The 23,676-nt window shown below is 38.3% G+C and overlaps 1 protein-coding gene across 1 annotated transcript in view; it reads left to right on the plus strand.

Moving 5' to 3' along the window:
* The window catches only part of LOC127649590 (neurturin), a 34,981-nt gene extending 20,591 nt beyond the window's left edge, over positions 1-14,390 (plus strand). Inside the window, exons 3-4 of the mRNA XM_052134772.1 lie at positions 6,691-6,964; positions 11,551-14,390. Coding sequence (XP_051990732.1) covers positions 6,718-6,964; positions 11,551-12,005 — 702 coding nt within the window. The 5' untranslated portion in view covers positions 6,691-6,717 and the 3' untranslated portion in view covers positions 12,006-14,390. The remainder of the gene's footprint in view (positions 1-6,690; positions 6,965-11,550) is intronic.
* The last annotated feature ends 9,286 nt before the right edge of the window (positions 14,391-23,676 follow it).

A 23,676-nucleotide genomic window follows, 5' to 3' on the forward strand; every position in this document is an offset into this window, starting at 1 on the left:
AATTTCAGTCTTTCAGATGTTTTGCTTGGAGAGAATTGGCTTCTTTGCTGCCCTTCTTGACACTAGGCTATTGTCCAAAAGTACTGGTGGTGACACGATTCCGAAGCTGACTCGTCAGGAGGAGACGGTCCTGACACTTGCTGGACACTCTGGGACGTCCTGAAGTCTTCTTCACTGCAGTTGAACCTCTCTCCTTGAAGTTCTTGATGATCCGGTAAATGGTTCTTTCAGGTGAAATATTCTTTGCAGCAATTTCCTTGCATGTGAGGCCATTTTGATGCAAAGCGATGATGGCTGCATGTCTTTCTTTAGAGATAACCATTGCGAACAAGAACACAATGATTTGAAGCACTTCTTCCCTCCTTTTATAGCAATCAGTCTGCTCTTGTAATCCAATCAGAATGATAGAGTGATTTCACCTGACTAGTACTCGTTCACACTTTCCCAGGTGCTGCTGATATGATTAGTGAAATGATGTTAGCTGGTCATTTTGTGCCAGGGACAAAAAATTGTGAAATTTGGGTTTTTGTGATAAAGTTCATTTTTTTGGCCAGTGAAGCTTTTTGCAATTATTTAAAATGCATCTGATCACTCTTCACAATAATCTAGAAACAATGTGATATAAATGTAGTTTTTCAAAAATTTTTCCGCTTCAGTTGTCGTGGTGTTGATTCACATTGTTTCTAGATTATTGTAAAGAGTCAGGCACGGAGGCAACTGAGATTCATCCTCTGACATCCCGATTGAGGCGAGTCACTACGCCATCATGAGGACTTGGGCATGCCAAATTGGGGAGAAAAGGGGAGAAATTTAAAAAAAAGAACACACACACTCTCTACATACACACAAACAATATGGCCGAGAATGTCATCATAATGGGGGAAAAGAGAGTGAGCTGCGGAAACAAAACGACACTAAACGACACTGACACGACACCGCAGCGAACACTTATCATGACATTCAAAATAATTTCAGCACCAGATGAAATAGAAACTGCTACTTAAGAACAGGAGATGTTCTAGAAAATACACATATCTGACGACAGCTATTTTAAAAAGTAGTGAGGACATGTCTCACCCGTCTCAACCATAACTGACAGCAATGTATCTGATAATCATTAAGGGAATACCTGGAAACAATGGAGAAATTCATTTTTTACCTCTTTTTTTTCTTCCACGTATTTGTCAATGTGGTCATTGTTGTGGAGGAACTAAGCTCATCAACCTGCGAGAGCCCAAACACTGTACCAGCGCTGCAATAGTATGAAAGGCAATTGGCCGAAGCTATGATATGTGATTCTAAATGAGAACGACCCCAAAGTTGTTGACCATGTGCCGCCGCCTCGTGCCGCCCACTGCAAGATGGCCCCAATCCACCCCTGCCTGCTGAGGTATAGGGGCAGTGGTGGCTCAGCGGTTAAGGCTCTAGGTTACTGACCAGAAGGTTGGGTGTTCAAGCCCCAGCGCTGCCAACATGCCACTGTTGGGCCCCCATCTGCTCCAGCAATGTTTATTCTGGAATATTACTTCCTCCTACACTGCTAACATTCTCATAATATCAGGCTTCTAAAGAACCATTTTATCAGATGTCAAAGACACAAAATTCCCTGAAACTGTTAGCGGTTAACACCTGCTTTCTTGCTATAACAAGCTATCTGGAAACGATCTGTCTTTCCCACTGTAGAGAACTGATGAGACATGAGTTAACTGATGTTGTGACAGATGAAAGGAAATAGACACACAGTCGCTTCCAAGAAAAACATTTGATTTGCTTCCTTATTCAAATCCTCAACAGAAGTTTCTCTAAGCTTTTACAAAACATGTAGGAAAACACATTAGATGCAATCACTCTATTTTTCTCGGATTGTTTACTATGTGTGTTTGAGTCTTGAAAGGCTTCTGTGTAATTAGCAGCATCGCTCACTTTTTTTCAAAACTTCATGTACACAGATGACCAAATCATCACTTCTGTTTATGACATCATAGTGTAATCACCATCCATCATTCATCATACATATATCAGTTGATGTCAGACTCAACAATGAGTATAAAGTCCCAGAATGTCTCAAATTTAACTTTCCAATTATTTAATAACGGCCCTTGTAATTAAAGTTAATTCATCAGCAGAATCACCATGGATGGTAGTGATTCACCTCAACAGGGCAATGTCCATAAATGTCCACAAAACGGTCCATAAACTCTGCACACACTAAGCAAGTCCAACATGACCCTGTAAGACCACCATACAGTCAATCTGGCAAAACACTTCCAGTGTGTCCCGTCTGGATTTGTCCTCAGATGTTCTCCATCTGCTGTTCTGGGGAAGAGTTTCCCCACTTCCTCTCCGACTATGGAGAAAACACAAGCTAGTGATAGCTAAGAAAAGACTTTACAATTAGGAAACAGAGAGGATGTTTAACTGCAAAAACAACAAAGAGAGACTAGCGGAGATTCCTCGGAAGGAAAGGAATTTGATCTTTTGAGAGGGTGAATGAGAAATATGTGCAAGCATGCTCACACGTGCACTCAATGCATGCAGATATATCTTAGTGTTATATAGCTAACCAAACAAACACAACAGACAGGTGTGGTGGGGTATGTCCTTTTAGCGTGTCCACATGTAAACTGTACGCACAGACTCGGAAAAATAAAACATGCAATGGACTTTTTCGCACAATTAAATGAAGTTATTTCAACAACAATATTACATTGTTTGAACTGATTTGTTCCAGTCTAGTTGTATGAACTTTATTTAGTCATGCCGACTACACGCAAAGCAAAGTTGAAGTATTGAGCGTGATTCAAACTTTGGTCGCCTGCAAAGTTGCACCATCATGCTATGAATCAGACCTCATGTTTCAATGATGAAGACTCTATATGGACATTATGTGAAAATAATATACTCGATAAGTAAAGTTTGTCAAGACAAACTTTGATGTTAGCTTGGCAAAGACTTGTCAGAAAGTTTAAACTCGTTTTTAAAGGTTTGATGGTTACACAGACATTACAGTTAGACAAACAGCTAGCTAGCGAGATAGATATTGTCAGTCGGTCAGACGGACTTTCAACAGGTTTTATGAGATGCATTCAGCTATAGATTCCATATTATAATAGTGCACTAATTTAACCCTGTAGAGCCTGAGATGTGAAAGAATCGTCAGAAAATCAGGAACTTATGGTGAGATGACATCATTATAGCTTGTAATGTAAAATTATGAGATCTTTATAATGACTGAGCAGAACGCATATATGAAAATACACTGAAATATTAGTTCACACTTCAAATATATCTTATAACAAGTATTTGTCAGAATTTTCTGAAAGCTCTGTGATCATTTTTGTGGTGGGCGTGAGTGTAATGTAATTGAGATTTAGATATACACCTCAAAAGTCTGTTGTTTCATATTTAATACATTGATTTCAAAGGGTTTTTTTCAATAAAATAATATACAAAACTTTAACCAAGCACATGTTGCTTATATTCAGCAAATCCTCATTTTAAAATACCAGTAACAATATAATCATTACATTCACTTTTACTTTATTAAAATAAGCTGTCATTTATCCCAACAGAAGTCAGTTTTCGTGCAAGTCCACTGCCATTTTAAATAGATCGATATGAACATTGAAACCACTCTTTGTTTCACATATAACCACTAGATGGTGCCATAAACATGTGAAACTTGCAAACCTTAGATTGTTTGGCTCATCAGCTTGAACAGAGACTGAAACTGAAAAATGTTGTATCATATTTGATATACACAGCTTTATAGGATTAAATACACTGCATGGACAGATTAAAAAAGTAGCGCGAAACTCAGACGTGTGTGTGACGGTATGGATTAGGGATATACCATACTGGTCGACTAATCGACTAGTGATCCAACAACTGACTAGTCGATTATTAATGGGGTCGACTACTAACATAAATATTTTAGTGGAGGTGGTTTTAATGGGAGACACAATTCTCATATTAATTGAGAGATGCAACTTCTTGGAGAGTTTTTATGTGACTACAGCTTGATGTGCTTAAAAGTGGTTAAAATATGTTTGAACTGCTTGATGTCTAATGAACTAGATGTGTTCCCATGTTATGTTGCAGTTCTGCGCTTTTAAGAGTGCAGTGAGGATCGCCTCCCAAGCGTTCTGTTTAGATTGAAGCGTGTCATTCTGCGTTCAGGATGCGCTTAAGCGGTTTTGAAGCCACTCTTATTTTTTACTATGATAGTTTTGTGCAATAAGATGTTTCTGTTTGTTACCATGTTGAAATGCTGTGCTTAGCGTATATATATATATACTTCTGAAACACATCTGATCAGGGTCACGTGATCGGAACGGATCCTATATTATACATCACAGTATTAACTTTGATTTTATTTAAAAAAAAAAAAGAGTAAAATTTCTCCCCAATTTGGATTGCCCAATTCCCACTACTTAGTAGGTCCTCGTGGTGGCGTGGTTACTCACCTCAATCCGGGTGGTGGAGGACAAGTCTCAGTTGCCTCCGCTTCTGATACCGTCAATTTGCGCATCTTATCACGTGACTCGTTGTGCATGACACCACAGATACTCACAGCATGTGGAGGCTCATGCTACTCTCCACGATCCACACACAACTCTCCACATGCCCCATTGAGAGCGAGAACCACTAATCGCGACCACGAGGAGGTTACCCCATGTGACTCTACTCTCCCTAGCAACTGGGCCAATTTGGTTGCTTAGGAGACCTGGCTGGAGTCACTCAGCACGCCCTGGTTTGAACTCCAGAGGTGGTAGTCAGCGTCAATACTCCCTGAGATACAGCCCCCCCCCCCTACAAAAATACATTATTATCTTTAACTCTATGAGTTGAAAAGTATTTCAAATAACCGACCGACTAGTCGAGTATGAAATTTTGCAGTTTTGCAAGGACGGTGACATTATTTTTTATGTAGACCTAAATGGATTAAGTAAACTTCCACTTTATCATTTAAATTGATCGCACACAATGCAATTAAGTTCAAGATGAAATGTTCAAGAATTTTGTTGCATTAGCTTCTTATAATTTATTATAATCTTAAATCCATTTTTTGAATCCTGTCACACCAATTGTGTTTTATTTTTATTATTTCATATTTAGGTTATTTAAAAAAAAAAAAAAAAAAAAAAGAGTGTAGAACTCAAAGCTCAGATCGTTTAACACATTTAACCATATTTAAATATATTTCACAGATTTCATCTGATTTTTCCCAAAACACTGAAAGCTGAAAATGTCAAAAATGTCATCATAATCTGTCTGGGCCTGCCTATTAATGAGCCTTTTGTCCTGTTGTAATGATCATGAATCACTTGTGAACTTACAGCCTCCATGTTACTATTACGAATCACCAGCACTGCTTCCATTGACTGGGACATCTCGGCAAACAGAGCTTCACCCTCAGGAAACATAAGACTAATTGTTTGGACTTGCTTGTGGACAATGTTGTAGGGACTCCACCCAGGCGGATGCTCCACACCTTCATAAAGATAAGGGATGAATAATGAAGACGAGACAATACGTAGAACAGTTTGTGTCCTGAAAGAAAGAATGTCCATATATTCATACCGTGCAAACACAGTTTTGAGCAGACAGTAAATCTTTAGATTATATAATAGTGTACTAAAGGTTGTTTAAAACAGGCCATGCACTCTTTATGCAAAGTATGCTTTTGACACCAAAGAAAATATTGTACATCAGGGGCGAGGCCACATAAGGGTTAGGATGCCGCTGGTTCATCCCAGTTGATGACTGGTGCACCCAAAGGCTGACGGGATATAGTATTGATAGTTTTTAAATAAAAAAGAAACTGTATTGTGTCACGCAAAATGATCATAGGGCAAATGCATGCATATACTGCAAAAAATAAATAAAAAAAGAAAAAATATATATATATTTTTTTATTTTATTTTTTTATGGTGAGATAAATATATATATATATATATATGTATATATAAAATGTATAAAAAAAATTATAAATAAATACATTATATATATATATATATATATATTTTTTTTTTTTTTAACTATGATCATTTTGGTCAAATACATGCATATACTGCAAAAAAAATTAATAATAATTATATATCCATGCAATATATATATTTAATTATATTTTTATATGGGATTTTCTAAGGGAGCGTCAATGTACACCTGCGTCAGATGGATACTTTTGGGGCATCATGTCATTAACGTCCCGTTTTTTAGGTCGTTAAGTTAAACGTAGTTTGAAAAACACGTCATGAGATTCCATGCACTCACGTAAATCTTAAAACAGTGTACTGTTTTCCATTACAATACTTTCATCGTTCACTGTAAGCTTTCAATTATGAAGGGCGGAACATATTTCAGAGAAATCTGCCTAATTTGGCTTTTACAAAATGAAAGATTCATTTGGATCAAAAGTCAGTTTGTTTGGACGCTCTGCCTTTGATGTCAACAACAAAAGAAATGGCAAGGGGTTCCCTCCTTTTATATATTTGATAAGCCTATTTACTTTGCTATCATAACTCTGTACAATTATATGATTAATTGCATTTTATTATTTCCATTTGTCATTGTTTTTGCCTAAAACAGAATACACTTGCGACCCACCAGTTAAGAACAACTAGTCTAGATATCAGTATTGGAAAACCTCACCAATAATTGTTTGAACATCTGTTTGGTGTCTTCTAGAGTTTCAATGCTCCACGCTGTTCTAAGATGAGGGTATGGAAAGAGGTCACCCTCACCTTCATCCTGTTTGGTGCCTCGTTTTTCCTCCTGCTCATAAGAATCACATTACCAGTTGGGACCTCCTACCCAAAGGCCTTAGAGATCTCGTCTTACTCACATCCATCCAAAGCATCTGCATCACCACCATCATCATCAGCAGCATCCTCAACGAGAAGGCCAGTCCCACGGCGACGGGTCAGAGCTACAGAGAACATGGGCTCTCTCCTCTCTGAATGTAAGGAAAACCATTTTTTTCCCCTTAGGAACCGCGCTAGTGTGGATTAGCTCGTGCCAGGTCGGACTGACAGGAAGTATTAATATGTCATTCTACAGTCTGCGTTCTGTACACGCCTCTGCAGCCAAATGCTGCCTCGGACGTATAACTCCTCGTATATCACACGGCTCACATCTATCACACAAAGCACCAACTCACTTTTTATTTAAACTCTTAAAAGTGCGTTTTATTGATGTGTGCTGAAAGTACTTCCTTTTGTTATGATAAGGATTGTCAAAAGTACAGGAACTGACACTTTTGTCATATTCCATTTAGAGTTATTTGAGGAATGTCTCTGTCAAAATATGGTAGTTACGCTAAAATACCATAAGCTTGCCAAGGCAAGCATCACTATTACTACTGATCACACTTAGGATTAAGGATTTGAAACGCCCTACACTGTTTGTGCTACAGACATGAATGAGACCTCAAATTGTGAGGCTTGTTGAGGAGAAAGCAATAAAAGTGATCGACTCGTGATTTTTGTCTGGCAGATAATAAAACATGGAGAGAGAAAAACAACATAAAAACGTAAACTTGCATTGGAGGAACCGAGAACACCCTAGCAACATGCTAAAACCACCCAAAACACCTTAGCGACCACTTAGTAGTAACAACCTAGAAAACCAGCCATGCCCCCGGCATGACATACACCCCCCCCTCCCTGTCTGCCGGCAGGTCATTCCCCGTCTACCTGGATGAGGGAGGGGACAAGGGGAGGGAAACAAAACAAAATAAAATATGGCACCTACACGCCGTAATGGCGATCGTACCAAACAAACAAAACATTTTAAAAAGAGAGGGAAAGACCAACACGGCCGTGGAAGAGAGAGAGGGAAAAAAAAAAAAACACACACTTACTCCGCCGGTTCTCTGATACAACGTAGCTTGGTCTCCGGCCACTCCTCCACCCTCTAGCGGACGACAGCCGCGCCTCCCCGGGTGGATCGGAGGCAGTCCTCTGGCCCCTGGGGGACGGAAAGCCCCGCCGCGTTTTGGTGGACGGTAGGGGTATCCCCCGCCCCAGGCGGTTGGTTGGGAGCCGTTCCTACGCTGCCAGGCGGCCGGGCTCCTCCGTTGGGGTGGATGGTAGTGGCGAGGACTCCACTATGGCGCATCCCTCCTCCTTCCCGGATTTCAGCACCAGTGTAAAGGGATTAATCGAAAGGAGGCAAGACCTGGCTTGACCATATAAATAATAGTTTCATATAAAACTGAAATAAAAAGACAAACACACAAAGGTGTCGGACAGCTGCCCGTAAATCTCTCTCTCTCTCTCTCTCTCGCACTGCAGCTTCCAGTCGGCCTTTATCCCACACATGATTGAGTCTTGATTAGCCTGATTAGAGGCCGGGTGTGCAGAATTATGACTCGGCCCCGTCCTGCCACACATGTTTACAGACTTTAGGGTTTGTATTTTGTGTTTTGTTGTTTAATGCACGTTACATGCAGTTTATCGTCTTATTTTGGTCTCATTATTACAGCTGTTAAAAGTTAATTATTAAATAGGTACCATACAGTATATGCAAGTATATTATAATTTTTTGTCACTCAAATTGCATACATTTTTAATATAGGCACATTTCTGGTGCATGTTAATGCTAACCTTAAATAGCAGGACGTCCAAAAGCTTTTAAATGGAACATTTTTCAAATGAGAAGCTTTTAATGAATTAGCCAGCAGCAAAGACACTTTAGCAGAGACAGGTCACTTCTATTACAATTAATAAGAGATATTGGTACGCCCAATGGTCAACGGATGTGGAAAGAAAGTCCGCCTTACAGTTAAGAGAGCCAATCACCTTTTAGATACAGACATCGCCTGTCAATCAACTCGAGAACGTGCATGCACATTAGCTATAAAAAATGGGAAATTTTTGTTTATTGGGGTAATCTGAGGTAAAGAAGCACCGTTTTTATGATTCCAGTGTTGTCAGATGTTACCAGGGCTGGACTGGTAATCTGGCATACCGGGCATTTTCCCGGTGGGCCGATGCTCTTTGGGACCGATCAGGAATGGACTTGCCATCGGGAGAACCGAGCGGGCCGATGGGTCGGCCGCAAAATGTGACTAATGGACCGAGATAAGCTAAAATAAGCCCCAACCTAAAGTGTACACCTTGACTATTGCAGACTATTGCATACTGTGGAAACTCAAAAACAAACACAATGTTCAGGGTCATTTAATGAACCAAATATCTTTCAACTGTGTTTGATATAATGGCAAGTGATTTTATAGTGCCAAATTAGCAATTTAGCATGATTACTCAAGGATAGGTGTTGGAGTGATGGTGCGTTTTTTTTTCATCAGTAATGTCCTGACTATACTTTGTGAACAGTTGAATGTACAATATCTGTACATAAAGTGTACGTAAATACACACTCAAGCAATACTATGATACTACAACACGTACTTGGTCTGACTCGTAAAGTAAAAATCATCTTAAAGATGTGTGTAATCCTGCTTCACAACCCTGATCGTCACAACGGTTGACAATGAGCCTGTGAGTCTTGGGACAAAATGTGCTGTTTGAGCCCCTTTGAGTTCCTCAGTGCAATAAAGAAAGTTGCCTTCGGTTGTCCTTTGTGTTTAGTGATATCATGTGACTGAGTGATTTCTTGAATGTTATAGAGCTCTTTGGCTTTGTTCAGACAGGAAGCAAAAATAATTAGGGTTAGGGTTAGGGTTAGGGTTCATACCCCACATTCATATGTGGTTTGAAGTCCATTTAAAATCAGAATTTTGGAAATGCGTCTAAACGTTAATTGGATTTAAAGTATTTAAAAAAAAATGTTGTCATGGATTCAACGTGACCAGGGCTGGACTGGTAATCTGGCATACCGGGCATTTTCCCGGTGGGCCGACGTATTTTGGGGTCGATCGGGGGCGGCCTGGCCATCGGGAGAACCGAGCGGGCCGGTGGCCGCGAAACGTGCCGAATGGGCCGCATTAAGCTAAAATGAGCCGCCACGTTTTCTCTTCCCAGTCCAGTTCTGACAGGCTAACTGATATGGACTACACTGTCTTGACAAATAGATCTGATTATATCACTTGCAAAATGACAGTGCAGATGATCCAACATAGTCTAATGACAACTTATAATGCTTTGGACGAAATGGCAAAATCGTACGACTTTCCTGGAAAGAATCGATACAATACAGGCATCACATTTTAATTAGCCTACTATCAACACTTTAGTTTAAGAAATGAGACGTCAATGAACAGTTTTAGCTACAGTACTCGTTCCATATGTATTCAGGCATTAAAAATGACAGATGTCAACAGCCTGTAGTATGTTTACCTCGTCATGTTCCAAACCTGTTTTCGTTTTTCTCTATGGGAGTAAAAGTCGCCATCTCGTACATTATTATGACTACGTCATGTGATCGAGTAGGGACAATCAGTCCTAAAGATCAGATTTGAAAAACAAAACAGTGTGAAGAAACCTAATGATACCTCAGTTGTACCTCAACACCAATGTGATCAAATGGAGAGCAAATGGTGATCTCAGTAATCTCACAAGTGTCTTCTCTAGAGTCTCAGAAGAGATCAACAATGTCTCAGACTGTGCTCAGATCGGCCAAGATACCAAAGTACAAAGCACAAATAAAAAACTATACAAAAACAAATTATTTGACTTGATTTGACTTTTATGTTACAAGGTTTTTTTCTACTTTGGCAACAAAATGGCAATGTTCTCTCTTTCCACTGTCAAGTGCTGAAGAATTTTACCAATGAGAAATTAGCTTAATTAAAGTAATGGCCAACATCGTCCAATCACGGCCAACCATGTTAAAATAAAATGATACATTATAAATTGTGAATCTATGTAGTGATTATCATTGTCCCGTGTCTGTTAAACATGTTGAGTGATCCAAACATCATCTGCAGCCTGAAACTGAACTTTAAATAGGACGTTTGGATTGAAACTTAGCTGCATAGAGAGCTATATGATGCTCCCTATTTGGTGACTGTCAGTACTGGTCTCAGAACAGTTCGAAATGCACCTTATTTTCATCCTAACTCCATATAAAGCCTCTGTAAGCAATGTTTTTTTTTTCCTCAATGTGAAACTGCACCGTAAATAAAGGATATCTAATAATAAAAACCAGGCGCTATTTTACACATTAGTGCACGTTGTAATTTACATGTATTAAAATAAATAATAAATGGCTAAAACTTTAAAAATGGCATATCAGATGAAACTAGAGACTCTAATCATTTGACTCAAACAGGCTTTAACATAACAACTTGTTTAGGTTTCTTACCAGATGCAGTTTTGTTGGCGTTTCTCCCAAAGACAAACTCCGCTGTGATCAGCGCTATGTTGTTTGGTCACGTGAAAGTTTAACACTTTACTGACAGCACAGAGTCTCCTGAACTGAGATCAGCCGGTTTAAATGAAATGAAATGATGTGTTGCGTATAGCGAACCAAAATACAGCATCCACGCATGTGTACGAGGGGTCACACAAGGTTAATAAACAAGAACTTATCTGCAATACCTCCAAGCAATAACATTTTCCTCTGGGTGTTTTTCTCTCCTAGTCTCCTACCTCTTCCAAAGCTTCACCGAGGGTGAACTGAGGAGGGTGATTGCGACCCTGGTGGACCGGAAGGAGAGGAGGGTCCGAACCGAGGCTGGACGGAGGACCAAGCGAGCACGGAAAGGCCCAAAGCCATGTTCGCTACACGAGATAGAGCTGACCGTGAGCGAGCTGGGTCTCGGGTACGAAAGTGACGAAACGGTGCTTTTCAGGTACTGCGGTGGCAAATGCACCCATGACCGACGTAATTATGACTTTGTGATGGAGCATATGCATTTAAATAACGGCTCCAGCGAGAAAGGCCGGCGAGGCCGGGATAACGGAAAAACAGACAAGGTGCGCTACACACCCTGCTGTCGCCCTACAAAGTTTGAGAAGAAAATGTCGTTCTTCGACAACAAGGACAGATTCTACACCATCCAGAATGTATCTGCGAGAGCGTGTGGCTGTGTATGACAATCTGGTAGCTATGGAAACTTCAGGGAGTATGCATGTGCATTACCATGGCAAAAGAGGATGCTTCGGAGCTTGTGGCTGTGTGGGATTCCATGGTAACTGTAGAAGCTTCGGAAAGTGTTACTGAGTGACACGCAGAAGACCACGGAGCTATTCGAGAATGTAGGGCAAATTGCAATTATAAAACATGCTATGCCACCATGGAAAGAGACAAAGCCAGAAACAAAGTCTAAAGCCATGGCAACTATGCAAAGTAAACTTAGAGTTTGATTACTGGCACAGGCAACTGGTTAGTACTGACCAAACTGATGCAAGGTCATTTTTTCAACCAGAGGTGGATCGCTGGTTTAATCGGATGGGACCAAAAGCAGGCGGGAGATACTCTTGCCTTCCACTCGAAGCTTTTCTTAAAAAACAAATACAGATATATATATAGTATTTAACCAAAGAGATATATGTATATTTATACAGTGGGGTCCACACCAGAGGTTGCAACCATGACACTATGTCAGTGATTTACTGCATGATAAAGTGCATAAAAGTATAAGAACAAAAGAACAGAAATGCAAACGTTTCTGCCAACTATACTTGCTTTTAATCCAAGAACAAACACGTCGTTTAGAGCACAATACTCCGTTATTTGAGTGGAATACCTAAATAGACTGATCTTCAGATGTGCCTCTCATCTGTGTCACTTCATGTTGATATCAGACACACTGAAGAAGCAACACAAAGTCCTCATGGTGGCGTAGTGACTCGCCTCAATCCGAGTGGTGGAGGACGAATCTCAGTTGCCTCCGCGTCTGAGACGGTCAATCCGCGCATCTTATCATGTGGCTTGTTGAGCGCATTTCCACGGAGACCTAGCACGAGTGGAGGCTTCACGCTATTCTCCGCGGCATCCACGCACAACTCGCCACTCGCCCCACAGAGAGCGAGAACCACATTATAGCGACCACGAGGAGGTTACCCCATGTGACTCTACCCTCCCTAGCAACCGGTCCAATTTGGTTGCTTAGGAGACCTGGCTGGAGTTACTCAGCACGCCCTGGATTCGAACTCGCGACTCCAGATTTGGTAGTCGCCGTCAATACTCGCTGAGCTACCCAGGCCCCCAGGAGGTCAGCGTTAACCTTTTGGGAGACTATTTAACTCGCTTTTAGTGCCACAGAGTGGACATTTCACCCCTCAACTGCGGCAATACGGAGCCACGTAATATCATTTTGTAAAATGAGTGCCACGGTCACATTATTTTCATGAGATCAGGCTCAAATGTTCTGTTTATATCCAGTTTTAAATGACTAAATTAAAAAAGTTTTCAACGTGGTCTCAAACGTTTGGACCCCACTGTATTTTCGAGAGTTACAACGAGAGCTGTTCACTTTTGTTACGAATCCAATTTCTGAATACTGAAGTATGAAGTGCAACACGATTGTGAAAACTACCTCAATTTCTTTCTATTTGCTTGTTTTCTTGCTTGTTATGCATGCAGAGAATCTTGCTCGACCGCACCCCCATCCTGGGATTACACTAGTCAGAAATATGAATCAAAGGTATAGAGAAATGCTTCTCTCCCCACAAGTCACTCAGGATATTACACAAAGCATCACTGTCAATTGAAGCATAAAGACTTTCTAATTGGTCTTTAAAGCCTTGCCAAAACATGTCTGGTCAAATCCAACTTTCTCTCGTCTTTGAGACGGTTTCTCCACAGATCTTGATACTTAAGACCCTTTTTTCAAAGGCAATAATGAAGTACAGCTTTAGAGGTTTTCCCATAAGTATGGTCCATCGAAGACCTTAAAAGTTGTCTCCATGATCACTGTTCATGTTTACATTCTTATAAACAACTGACATCACATGACAGATTTAAGTCCTTTTCAGCAGCAAAATCCATCCATTTGTTTTCCTTAAACATGTTTATGAACATGTCAATGTAATCTTTACTTGTGCAGATGCAACACTCTTAAAAATAAAGGTCCTTAAATGGTTCTTTTCAGCACAAAACCCTCTTCTTATCAAAAACCATTTCAGCTCTTGGGTTATTGTTTAATAGTTCTTGCAGTTCTGGGTTTTTTAAAGCAACAGTATATCATTTTCCCTCACGCCATTGTTGTTACAAACTAGAGGTCGACCGATTGTGGATTTTGCATATACGATAAGTAAGGTGGTGGGAAATGCAGATAACCGATTAACCGCCAGATCGTTTTTCAAATCTATTTATATTTTTATTTTCTATACTATACTGACGGGCTAAGACAAAGAGTCCAAAATGAATAAAATCCCAGATTTTTTTTTAATTAATTTTTTTCCAAGCAAATCCCAATTATATAACAAGATTTGGTGCATAACGCAGGACTTGTATGTAAAAACAAGCCCAAAACAGATAGGGGACTCTTATTTTGAAATGATGAAATTAAGAAAAAACTATTGACACAGATTAATCAGAATAAATGTAAATATCGGTCTACCTCAATTACAACACCTGTATGCTGTTATTTTCCCTGTGAAACACAAAAGAAGAATTTCTGAACAATCTTCATGCAGCTGTTTTCCACACAACCACAGTTCATAGTGACAACGTCTGTCAGACTCAAAAAAGCATAACCATAAATCACCATTAAAGGAACAGTTCACCCAAAAATGAAAATGATCTCATCATTTACTCACCCTCATGCCGTCCCAGGTGTGTTTGACTTTCTTCTGCAAAACACAAACAAATATTTTTAGAAGAGTATCTCAGCTCTGTAGGTCCATACAATGCAAGTCAACAGATTCCAAAACTTTGAAGCTCAAAAAAGCACATAAATGCAGCATAAAAGGTTGAATTATTGTCTTTTGAAGCAATACTATAGGTGTGTGAGAGCAACAGATCAATATTTGAAATTTTTTCAACTATTAATCTTCGCATCCGGCCTCTCGCATCATGTAAACGCGCCGGTATGTTCACACGAGAACTTATGCCTGCCTGAAAAAACACAGAAGTGCAGCGTTGTTTACAACAGAGAAGGAGCTTTTCTTAATGCTTGTTTTGGTTTGTAAACGGCTATCAGTCCATTCATTTGTATAGGCCACTTCTTGTATTAACATGCCAACACGATAACAAGAGAGGACGCGCGACCCTCGTTGTAGATTTGACTGAAGGCGAAATTTTATAGTTCGAATTTGTTTAAATATTTATCTGTTACTCTCATACACCTATCATATCACTTCAGAAGACATTAATTAAACCACTCGTAACATATGGATTACTTTTAAGCTGCCTTTATGTTCTTTTTTGAGCTTCAAAGTTTTGGAATCTGTTGACTTGCATTGTATTGACCTACAGAGCTGAGATACTCTTCTAAAAATCTTACATCATACTCATCTGGGATGGCATGAGGGTGAGTACATTTTTCAAAATTGTAATTTTTTGGTTAAGTATCTCTTTAAGTACTTCATATGACTTTTGTGTTATATTCCAAGTCATCTGAAGACATACAATAGCTTTTTTGTGAGAAAAAAAAAACTGAAATTTAGGTCATTTTTAAAAGTAAAAAAGGCAGTTTTTTGGTCCGTTCTGCATAACGCGACGGCTCATTGTTGCTTATCGCAGCCCATACGGCACATTCGGCACATTCCGCGGCCGACCCACCAGCCCGATTCTCCAGATGGCCATTACGCCCATGATCGGCCCAAAAGTGCGTCGGGTCCCCGGAAAATTGCCCGGTATGCTAGATTACCAGTCCAGCCCTGTTTCCATCTAATACGCGACAGTTTCTTGCTTCTGTCACACACAACAGCTTCCTATCATGTTTACACACTCTACTGATTGGTTAAGTTTAGATAAGGGGTTTGGGGTCAGGGCATAATATTAGTAAGTACGTCCATAACGCCTCGTGCGCGGAACTTGCGCCTACTTCCGCATTAGACATCCGAAAGTTGTACAACATCGTTTTTTTTTTTTTAAATCTTTATTGCAAAAAAAGGATACAAATTACAAATGACTTATCAAAATATACAAAACAATATACAAACATAATTTATAGAGAAAATACAATTGAATTTTGAAGCTTATAGGTCATTATAACGAGAAGGAGGACCATATGTTGACAGTTTTAACCGCCTTTTTGTTGTTGGAGCCAGAAATCAAATTAATATAATATACAACATCGTGCGAGAACATATGAAATAGCCAACTCGTAAATTATGTGCGACTTTTAGTGAGATGGGGTTGGCTAATCCAACGGCTCATCTTGGGGAATTTCTAAAACGGCTAAAATCGCTTACAGCTCCTTTAAGCTACTTTTTGTTAGTAACTTCTTGTCTAGCTAGAGTAGCTTGACTGTACGGTAGCTTGGGACGCTACCGTTTCAAAGTACCTTCTCCAACACGGCATATGATTGTTGTATGGACTACTTTTATGGTGCTTTTTTGTCCATTTTACAGCAAGACAGACACGGTCATGCTGGGTAAAAGTTTTCCACTTGAGGAAAAAATAACAGCATATGGGTTGCAACAACATGAGTTTGAGTAAATAATTGTCTTCAGAATTTCTTTATTTATGCTTGTGAACTATTCCTTTATTTTTAAGATTGTATAGGTTCCACCTGGATGAATTGCATGTATAGAAGCACCGTTCAGCAATCATTGTATGTGCAAAGATCATTGCACGGCTAAAAAGACTGATGGTGGTGTTGACAGTTCTAAGCTGTTCAGACATACAGGATTAAGAGTTAAGTTTAGCCCTTGTCCTTTCTGAAACCTATTGTTCATTTCCAGTTCATTTGCTGTGGATATATATATGTTACACAATATTACACCAGTCAGAAACACTCACTGGAAAGTCTGGTTTAGATCTTATACAGTTGAATTTGGTCTAAGTGAAATGAGCCACAATAGCCAAAGCAGTTGTTTAGAGACTAATGCCATAGCACAATGTGTTCACATCTGCATCTCTCAGTGTTAGCTTAGATAACTACAATCTTACTCTTCTGGGCTGTGGTCTAATTGAGTAACTCTGAAGTAATTAAGGACAAAACTTCAAATGAGATTGGAGTCACGCTCTAAACACGACTTTCCTTCAAAGCTAATGGAATTACTGTAAAAACAAGGCAACAGATAATGGAGCACTCATTTAACATTTAACATAAATTCAATGTAATTGAAATGTAAACAGAATTTGAATACATCTTCTTAGATAACTAACTCAAAAGGCAACTGACCCAATCTTGTTGCACATGTCAAATGAACCACAATGAATTGAGCAAGTGCAAACGAGTAAATCTTGTCCTGTGGACATATCTTCTATTTGTGGAAGAAATTTAGGGGCACTTTGCCAGTGGTTGAGCCCAAGTAAGCTAATAAACTGTGTCTAAACTCGCTAATTGGATACAGAACGTGATCGCTTGTTTCAAGCAGGCATTTACAGGACTATGCAAATAAAACTGCAATCATTTCTTTTATGCAAACAGTGACAAAAAAAGCAAAATCCAACTTGAACAAAGGCAATTAAACTATCAATGTTAATCAGTATTTTGGTATTTTTTTCTCCAGTAAATCTATCTAAACATCATTTTAAACTGTGTCAGATTTTTTTAGAAGCTAAAATAGATATTAAGACCTTTTATTTGATTTATATTTGATCTTGAATTAAATACCACTTTGGTGAATTTTTTTATCTTGCTTTGGATGTTGCGGTATTGAGATGCTTTTACTGGAAAACAACACAAAAATATTGATTAAGAAAATTATTTTTTGCAGTGATGGAAAGAGATCCAAGATATTTGTCCACCTCTTACAAATGCCAAGGCAGAAATAATAGGGGTTCAATAACGCTACATCTGTTTCTGTTGGAGTACTTCAGGATGTAATTCTGTGTTAAAAAAAAAAAAAAAAAAAAAGAAGATTTTACGCATTTCAATTTCATAACAAAGTTCAATCAAATTGTATACATTGATTTTTTTTAATAAACCTTAAAATATTTAGTTATTTTATTTTGTTAAAGATTACTCAAAAATAAATGAATAAAGCTTAAAATATAATTTTTTTTTATTTTGTTAAAGATTACTCAAAATTAAATTAATAAAGCATAAAATATGTCGTTTTTATTTTATTTTGTTAAAGATTACTCAAAATTTAATTAATAAAGCTTAAAAAAATATTTTTTCTATTTTATTTTGTTAAATATTACTAAAAAATAAATTAATAAAGCTTAAAATATTATTTTTTCTATTTTATTTTGTTAAAGATTACTAAAAGAATTATTAATAAAGCTTAAAATATGTCGTTTTTATTTTATTTTGTTAAAGATTACTCAAAATTAAATTAATAAAGCTTAAAATATTATTTTTTCTATTTTTTTGTTAAAGATTACTAAAAATTTATTAATAAAGCTTAAAATATGTCGTTTTTATTTTATTTTGTTAAAGATTATTCAAAATGATATTAATAAAGCTTAAAATATATATTTTTTATATTTTATTTTGTTAAATATTATTCAATTTGATAGAATTTTGTTATGAAATTGAAATGCGTAAATTTTAAAATAATGTGCGCGTGTGTGTGTGTGTGTGTGTGTGTGTGTGTGTGTGCGCGCGCGCATGCGCGTTAATATTTACTGTGTCAGCGCTTCACAATCTGTGGAGTCCAGTTTTGGCAGTGTTGGATTTTTCATACCGACAGCAGAAATGTCGATGCAGTGCATCTGTGTTGTGGATTTAACTGTATTTATTGCAAAATATTTTTCATTTATATGTAGATATTTTTGTTGTGAGGGAGTAGCTTATTTATTATGTCACACTTGTGCCAAATGGAATTTCTAAAATCGGCTGAATAAACATACCCAGCTTAAAACAAAAAGTTGCTTGTTTGTCTTTCCTAAGTTTCCAAATTCCATTTCCTGTTTACAGTCATCCACCAGATGTGTACTGTAGACTGCAGGTTTACAATGCTGCAATTTCACGACATAAACAGCATAATTCAATTCTGGCGGGAAAATACGTTGGGCGATCTGGTTTGCAAAGTGTTGCTGTTTAAGCTTTTGGGGTGCGATGACGTGACGGTCAAAAACACAATATTGAACCAAAATGTAGTAGGCTAATTAAAGCAATAAGGATGCACCTTGGAAATAGTAGCATATTAAAAGGGAATCTCAAGAAAACATGTCTAGTTCACATTTCACCCCAAAATAAAAAAAGGGTGTTTACATAAGAACATAAAAATGTTGCATTGTGAAATTATTTGTTTGACTAATACACACATGCCACCAAATAATTTTCATTAAATTTGTAATACAGTATTTTTATTCTTTTAAAGTAAAAAACAAAAACAAACATCTGTTATGCAATTATTTTACTATTTAAATCAGCATAAATTAAAGGTAGCTAGTAGCTTAAAGTGCTAACATGATACTAGGGATGCTCAGATGTATCGGATATAAGCATGAAAACACCGAAATGACTTAAACGATGGTTTATTTATGGTTACACCATGGTCTGTTCGAATACTCGATTCTGAATCATTTCATTAATTCAGTAAATCGTGCATTGATGGATACCACACCGCTGTCTCAGTGGGATTCTCCTTATTAAACAGTAAGTACTTTTACTGTCACTGCCACATTTGTAGTGTTGGTTTTTCCACAATAACGTGAAAAGGACTATGAATAAAAATGAAATAATACATGTTCTCTGGAGTTCCAACCCCAAGGTTGGACTGGTAATCTGGCATACCGGGCATTTTCCCGGTGGGCCGACGCATTTTGGGGCCGATCAGGGGTGGATTGGCCATCAGGAGAACCGAGAACCCCATTCTATTATTTCTCATTCTCACGGTAATGCGAAAAAAACACCATAAACGGTCGTGACAGTTGTGAAAGCTGCACTTACCTATTTACTGCATGATGAGGGAAACCATCCAAAAGGCTTTGAGACTGACTTCTGATATATCGGTATGATATCCATTAAAGGAATGTTCCGGGTTCAATACAAGTTGAGCTCAATCGACAGCATTTGTTACATAATATTGATTACCACAAAAAAATATTTTGACTCGTCCCCCCTTTTCTTTAAAAGAAAAGCAAAAATCTTGGTTCCAGTGAGACACTTACAATGGAAGTCAATGGGGCCAATTTTTAAACATTAAAATACTCACCGTTTCAAAAGTATAGACACAAGACATAAAGGATATGCGTGTAAAAAATAGTTTTAATGTGACTACTAAATACTATCCTTTTCTGTGTAAAGTTATAGCCAATTTTACAACTTCGTAACCATGACGATGTAATGTCAACAAACCCTAAAACTCTAAAATGACTGTAAAAATGACGATTTAAACAACTTTACAGCTCAAATAATGCATGAGTTTTAACAGATTTAACAAGTGCTTTTCTAAAATTATACGCTTCACATTTCTGTTAAACCCTCTGAATATTGGCCCCATTGACTTCCATTGTAAGTGCCTCACTGTAACCGAGATTCTTGCTTTTTTTAAAGAAAAGGAGGGACGAGTCAATACGCATTTTTGTGGTAATCAACATCATGCCACAAACGCTGTTGATTGAGCTTAACTTGTATTGAACCCGAATATTCCTTCAATGCTGCACGATTGATTGAATTAAGATTGAAATCGCATATATGGCCAATCCAGTTATCTGATGACAAAATAAGGTAAGTGGCAAAGTAACGGTATAGGGCGATAATTTTTTTCTCCCCAATTTGTAACGCCCAATTCCCAAAGCGCTCTAGGTCCTCATGGTGGCGCAGTGACTCGCCTCAATCCGGGTGGCGGAGGACGAATCTCAGTTGCCTCTGCGTCTAAAACCGTCAATCCGCGCATCTTATCACGCGGCTTGTTGAGCACGTTACCGTGGAGATGTAGGGCGTGTGGAAGCTATTCTTTGCAGCATCAACGCACAACTCACCACACGCCCCACCGAGAGCGAGAACCACATTATAGTGACCACGAGGAGGTTACCCCATGTGACTCAACCCTCCCTAGCAACCGGGCCAATTTGGTTGCTAAGGAGACCCGGCTGGAGTTACACAGCACGCCCTGGATTCAAACTCGTGACTCCAGGGTTGGTAGTCAGCGTCTTCACTCACTGAGCTGCCCGGGCAGTTTTTGTTAAAATCGGTATCGTATCATTCAAAACATCTGTGCATCCCTAATAAATGTTTTGTTGTTGTTGTTGTTGTTGTTGGTCCGAAAACTAGGCATAAAGTATTGTTTTTATTTTTCCATTGATCTTGTGGTGAGATATGACCCGGACATGTTCTTGATAGGTTTTGGAAGATTAAACTTTATACACATATAAACTAATTTGAATAAACACCTTGTTTGGATTTAACCTATACATAACTTTAACAACAATGGAAAAGTTCTGATCAAAACTTTCAAGACTGAAATAGATGATAAAAACCTTTCACAGCAGCGAAAACATCAACAATGGACAAGTGTTGCCAATGGGCAGTAAACATTTACCCCATTGTGGGGTGGTCTGGGTAAGATTGGGGTTAATTCATTCTGTGGGCGTCATTCAGACCACAACATTACTGGAGCATATCAATTTTACAAGAGCAATACCTCTAAAACCTCAAATGGTCTCGGTGAAATCCGGTTTTGATTAAAATCACTGAGCCACTGTAAACAACTTAGTATAAACTACTGGTACAAAAAGCTTCTAGATTCAAATCCTCATGAAAGTGGCACAATATCAGAAAGATTGAGGTGACGGTCTGTTTCTTTGCACTTTCACCACACATGAAAACAATTGAATGTACTTCAACTGCTTCCCCTTAAAAGACATTTTCACATTTGACCTGTAAAAAGTATGGTAATGTAAACAACATCAACACACAAGAAGAGTTTTGTGGCCTTTTTGGTCTTCCTGTCATTAACCAAACACCTTTAGATCAATCTCGCAAAACTAGTCAAGAAATATCTGTCATATTTCACCGCAAAAGCTATAAGATATACTAAATTATATGTTTTACTTAAAGAAAATGAAGCCTATTTTAAGCCTGTTCAGTGCATTACAGTAATGGGAATCACCATAGGAAAATAATGGGAATTACAAACAATCCGTCTTGATGTTTCATTGTTGTACGGTCTTTAAATGACACTTTCTTCATGCAAAATATAATATAAAAATATCAAACACAATCTCCATTTGATTTTTGAGGTGAAATGTGATCTAAAACAACAAATTACCTCAATCTAAATACTAGCCCAACCATGAAGAGGATGCCTTTATACACATTTCCCTTACCTGTACTGAAAGGTCATCAGTTGGAGTCAAGGGTGTAGCTAGGAATGACTTTTGGGTGGGCCTCCATATAAATGGATGGGCCAAGTTTTCAGTGTTTGGGAGTAGCTAACTACATGTAGCGACGCTGCTAACTTACCTACATTTTTCAGTAACTTCACAGTAGCTCAGCTGCTTTTAAAACGGAGTCGTTTTTCCAGTAGTGACTACTTTTTCCAGCAAGTAGCGGTGTAGAGTGACCAAACGCTACATCATGTTGGTCAAATTATATTTAATAGCCTTCCTAAATGCGTAGAAGCCAAACTTTTACCGGCAAAACGTCCCACGATCTGGCAGCATATTTCTGTCTGCTGATCACAATCAGGCAGCGTCGACGACTTCTTTTATAATGGCAGATCATAATCAATAATAGTGAATTACTGCAAACTACTGAGAGCTTATTACAGCTCACTTGGAAGACTCATAAGAAAAGATTGTCTGATGGTTATATAAAGCGAGCAACCACCAGGGCTGGACTGGTAATCTGTCATACTGGGTAATGTCCTGGTGGGCCGACGCACTTTGAAAAAATTTGATCTTTGGGGAAGTGGGCTACACCTGGCCAAACAGCAGGACTGAAAAGTGTGACGTGAAAAGTGTCTGATATTTTTTGTTTTTATTTTATACTGTTGTATTTTATTTTATGGCCACTATAAAAAAAAAAATATTATTTAAAAAAAAAAAATTTTGTATTAATGTTACTATTCATTAAATCTATTAAATACATTTAATATATTTAATTAAACACATTAAATGTATTGAATTAATACATTAATTAATATATGTCATTAGTGTACATTTTGTTATTAACGGGTAACTAAACACCTGCTCAGAGTCTGACTCCACCCACTAGAAATATTTGAAAATGCAGGAAAAGTGGGCAGACCCGGCGGGATAGAGGGAACGAACCGAGTGCGGGGCAGAGCGGGGGCACCTGAGACTCGTAGTGACGGATTAATTGACAGCTGCTGTCAGACTCTGTTATTATTATTCCTCACACGGTCGCAAGACTACATGTACATGAATCTGGCAGTGGTGAGCTGGAACCTGCTTACGTCAGCTGTCACCGCTTACGTCACGAAGTACCGCAACAGCCAATAGGAAAATTCAACTGCAGTAGCCACCGTTCAACCTGAAGAGGGCAGCACTCAGACGTTTTTACACCATATATTGTAGAATTAAAACACTTTATACACAAATGTCAAAAGAATTACTTGAATCAATGACCAGTACTAATAAAGCCCCATGCTTACAGATCATTAACTAAAAAAATTTGGTTTTAGGGTTTAGTTACCCTTTAATATTATTGTTTTGACAGTAACATAAAAAAATATTGCCTCATTAACTAGCTTCAATGTAGCTAGCTACTTTTTGATAGTAACTTGT

This window comes from Xyrauchen texanus, chromosome 9 (genome assembly GCF_025860055.1).
Source record: "Xyrauchen texanus isolate HMW12.3.18 chromosome 9, RBS_HiC_50CHRs, whole genome shotgun sequence".
In the NCBI taxonomy this organism is placed as follows: domain Eukaryota; kingdom Metazoa; phylum Chordata; class Actinopteri; order Cypriniformes; family Catostomidae; genus Xyrauchen; species Xyrauchen texanus.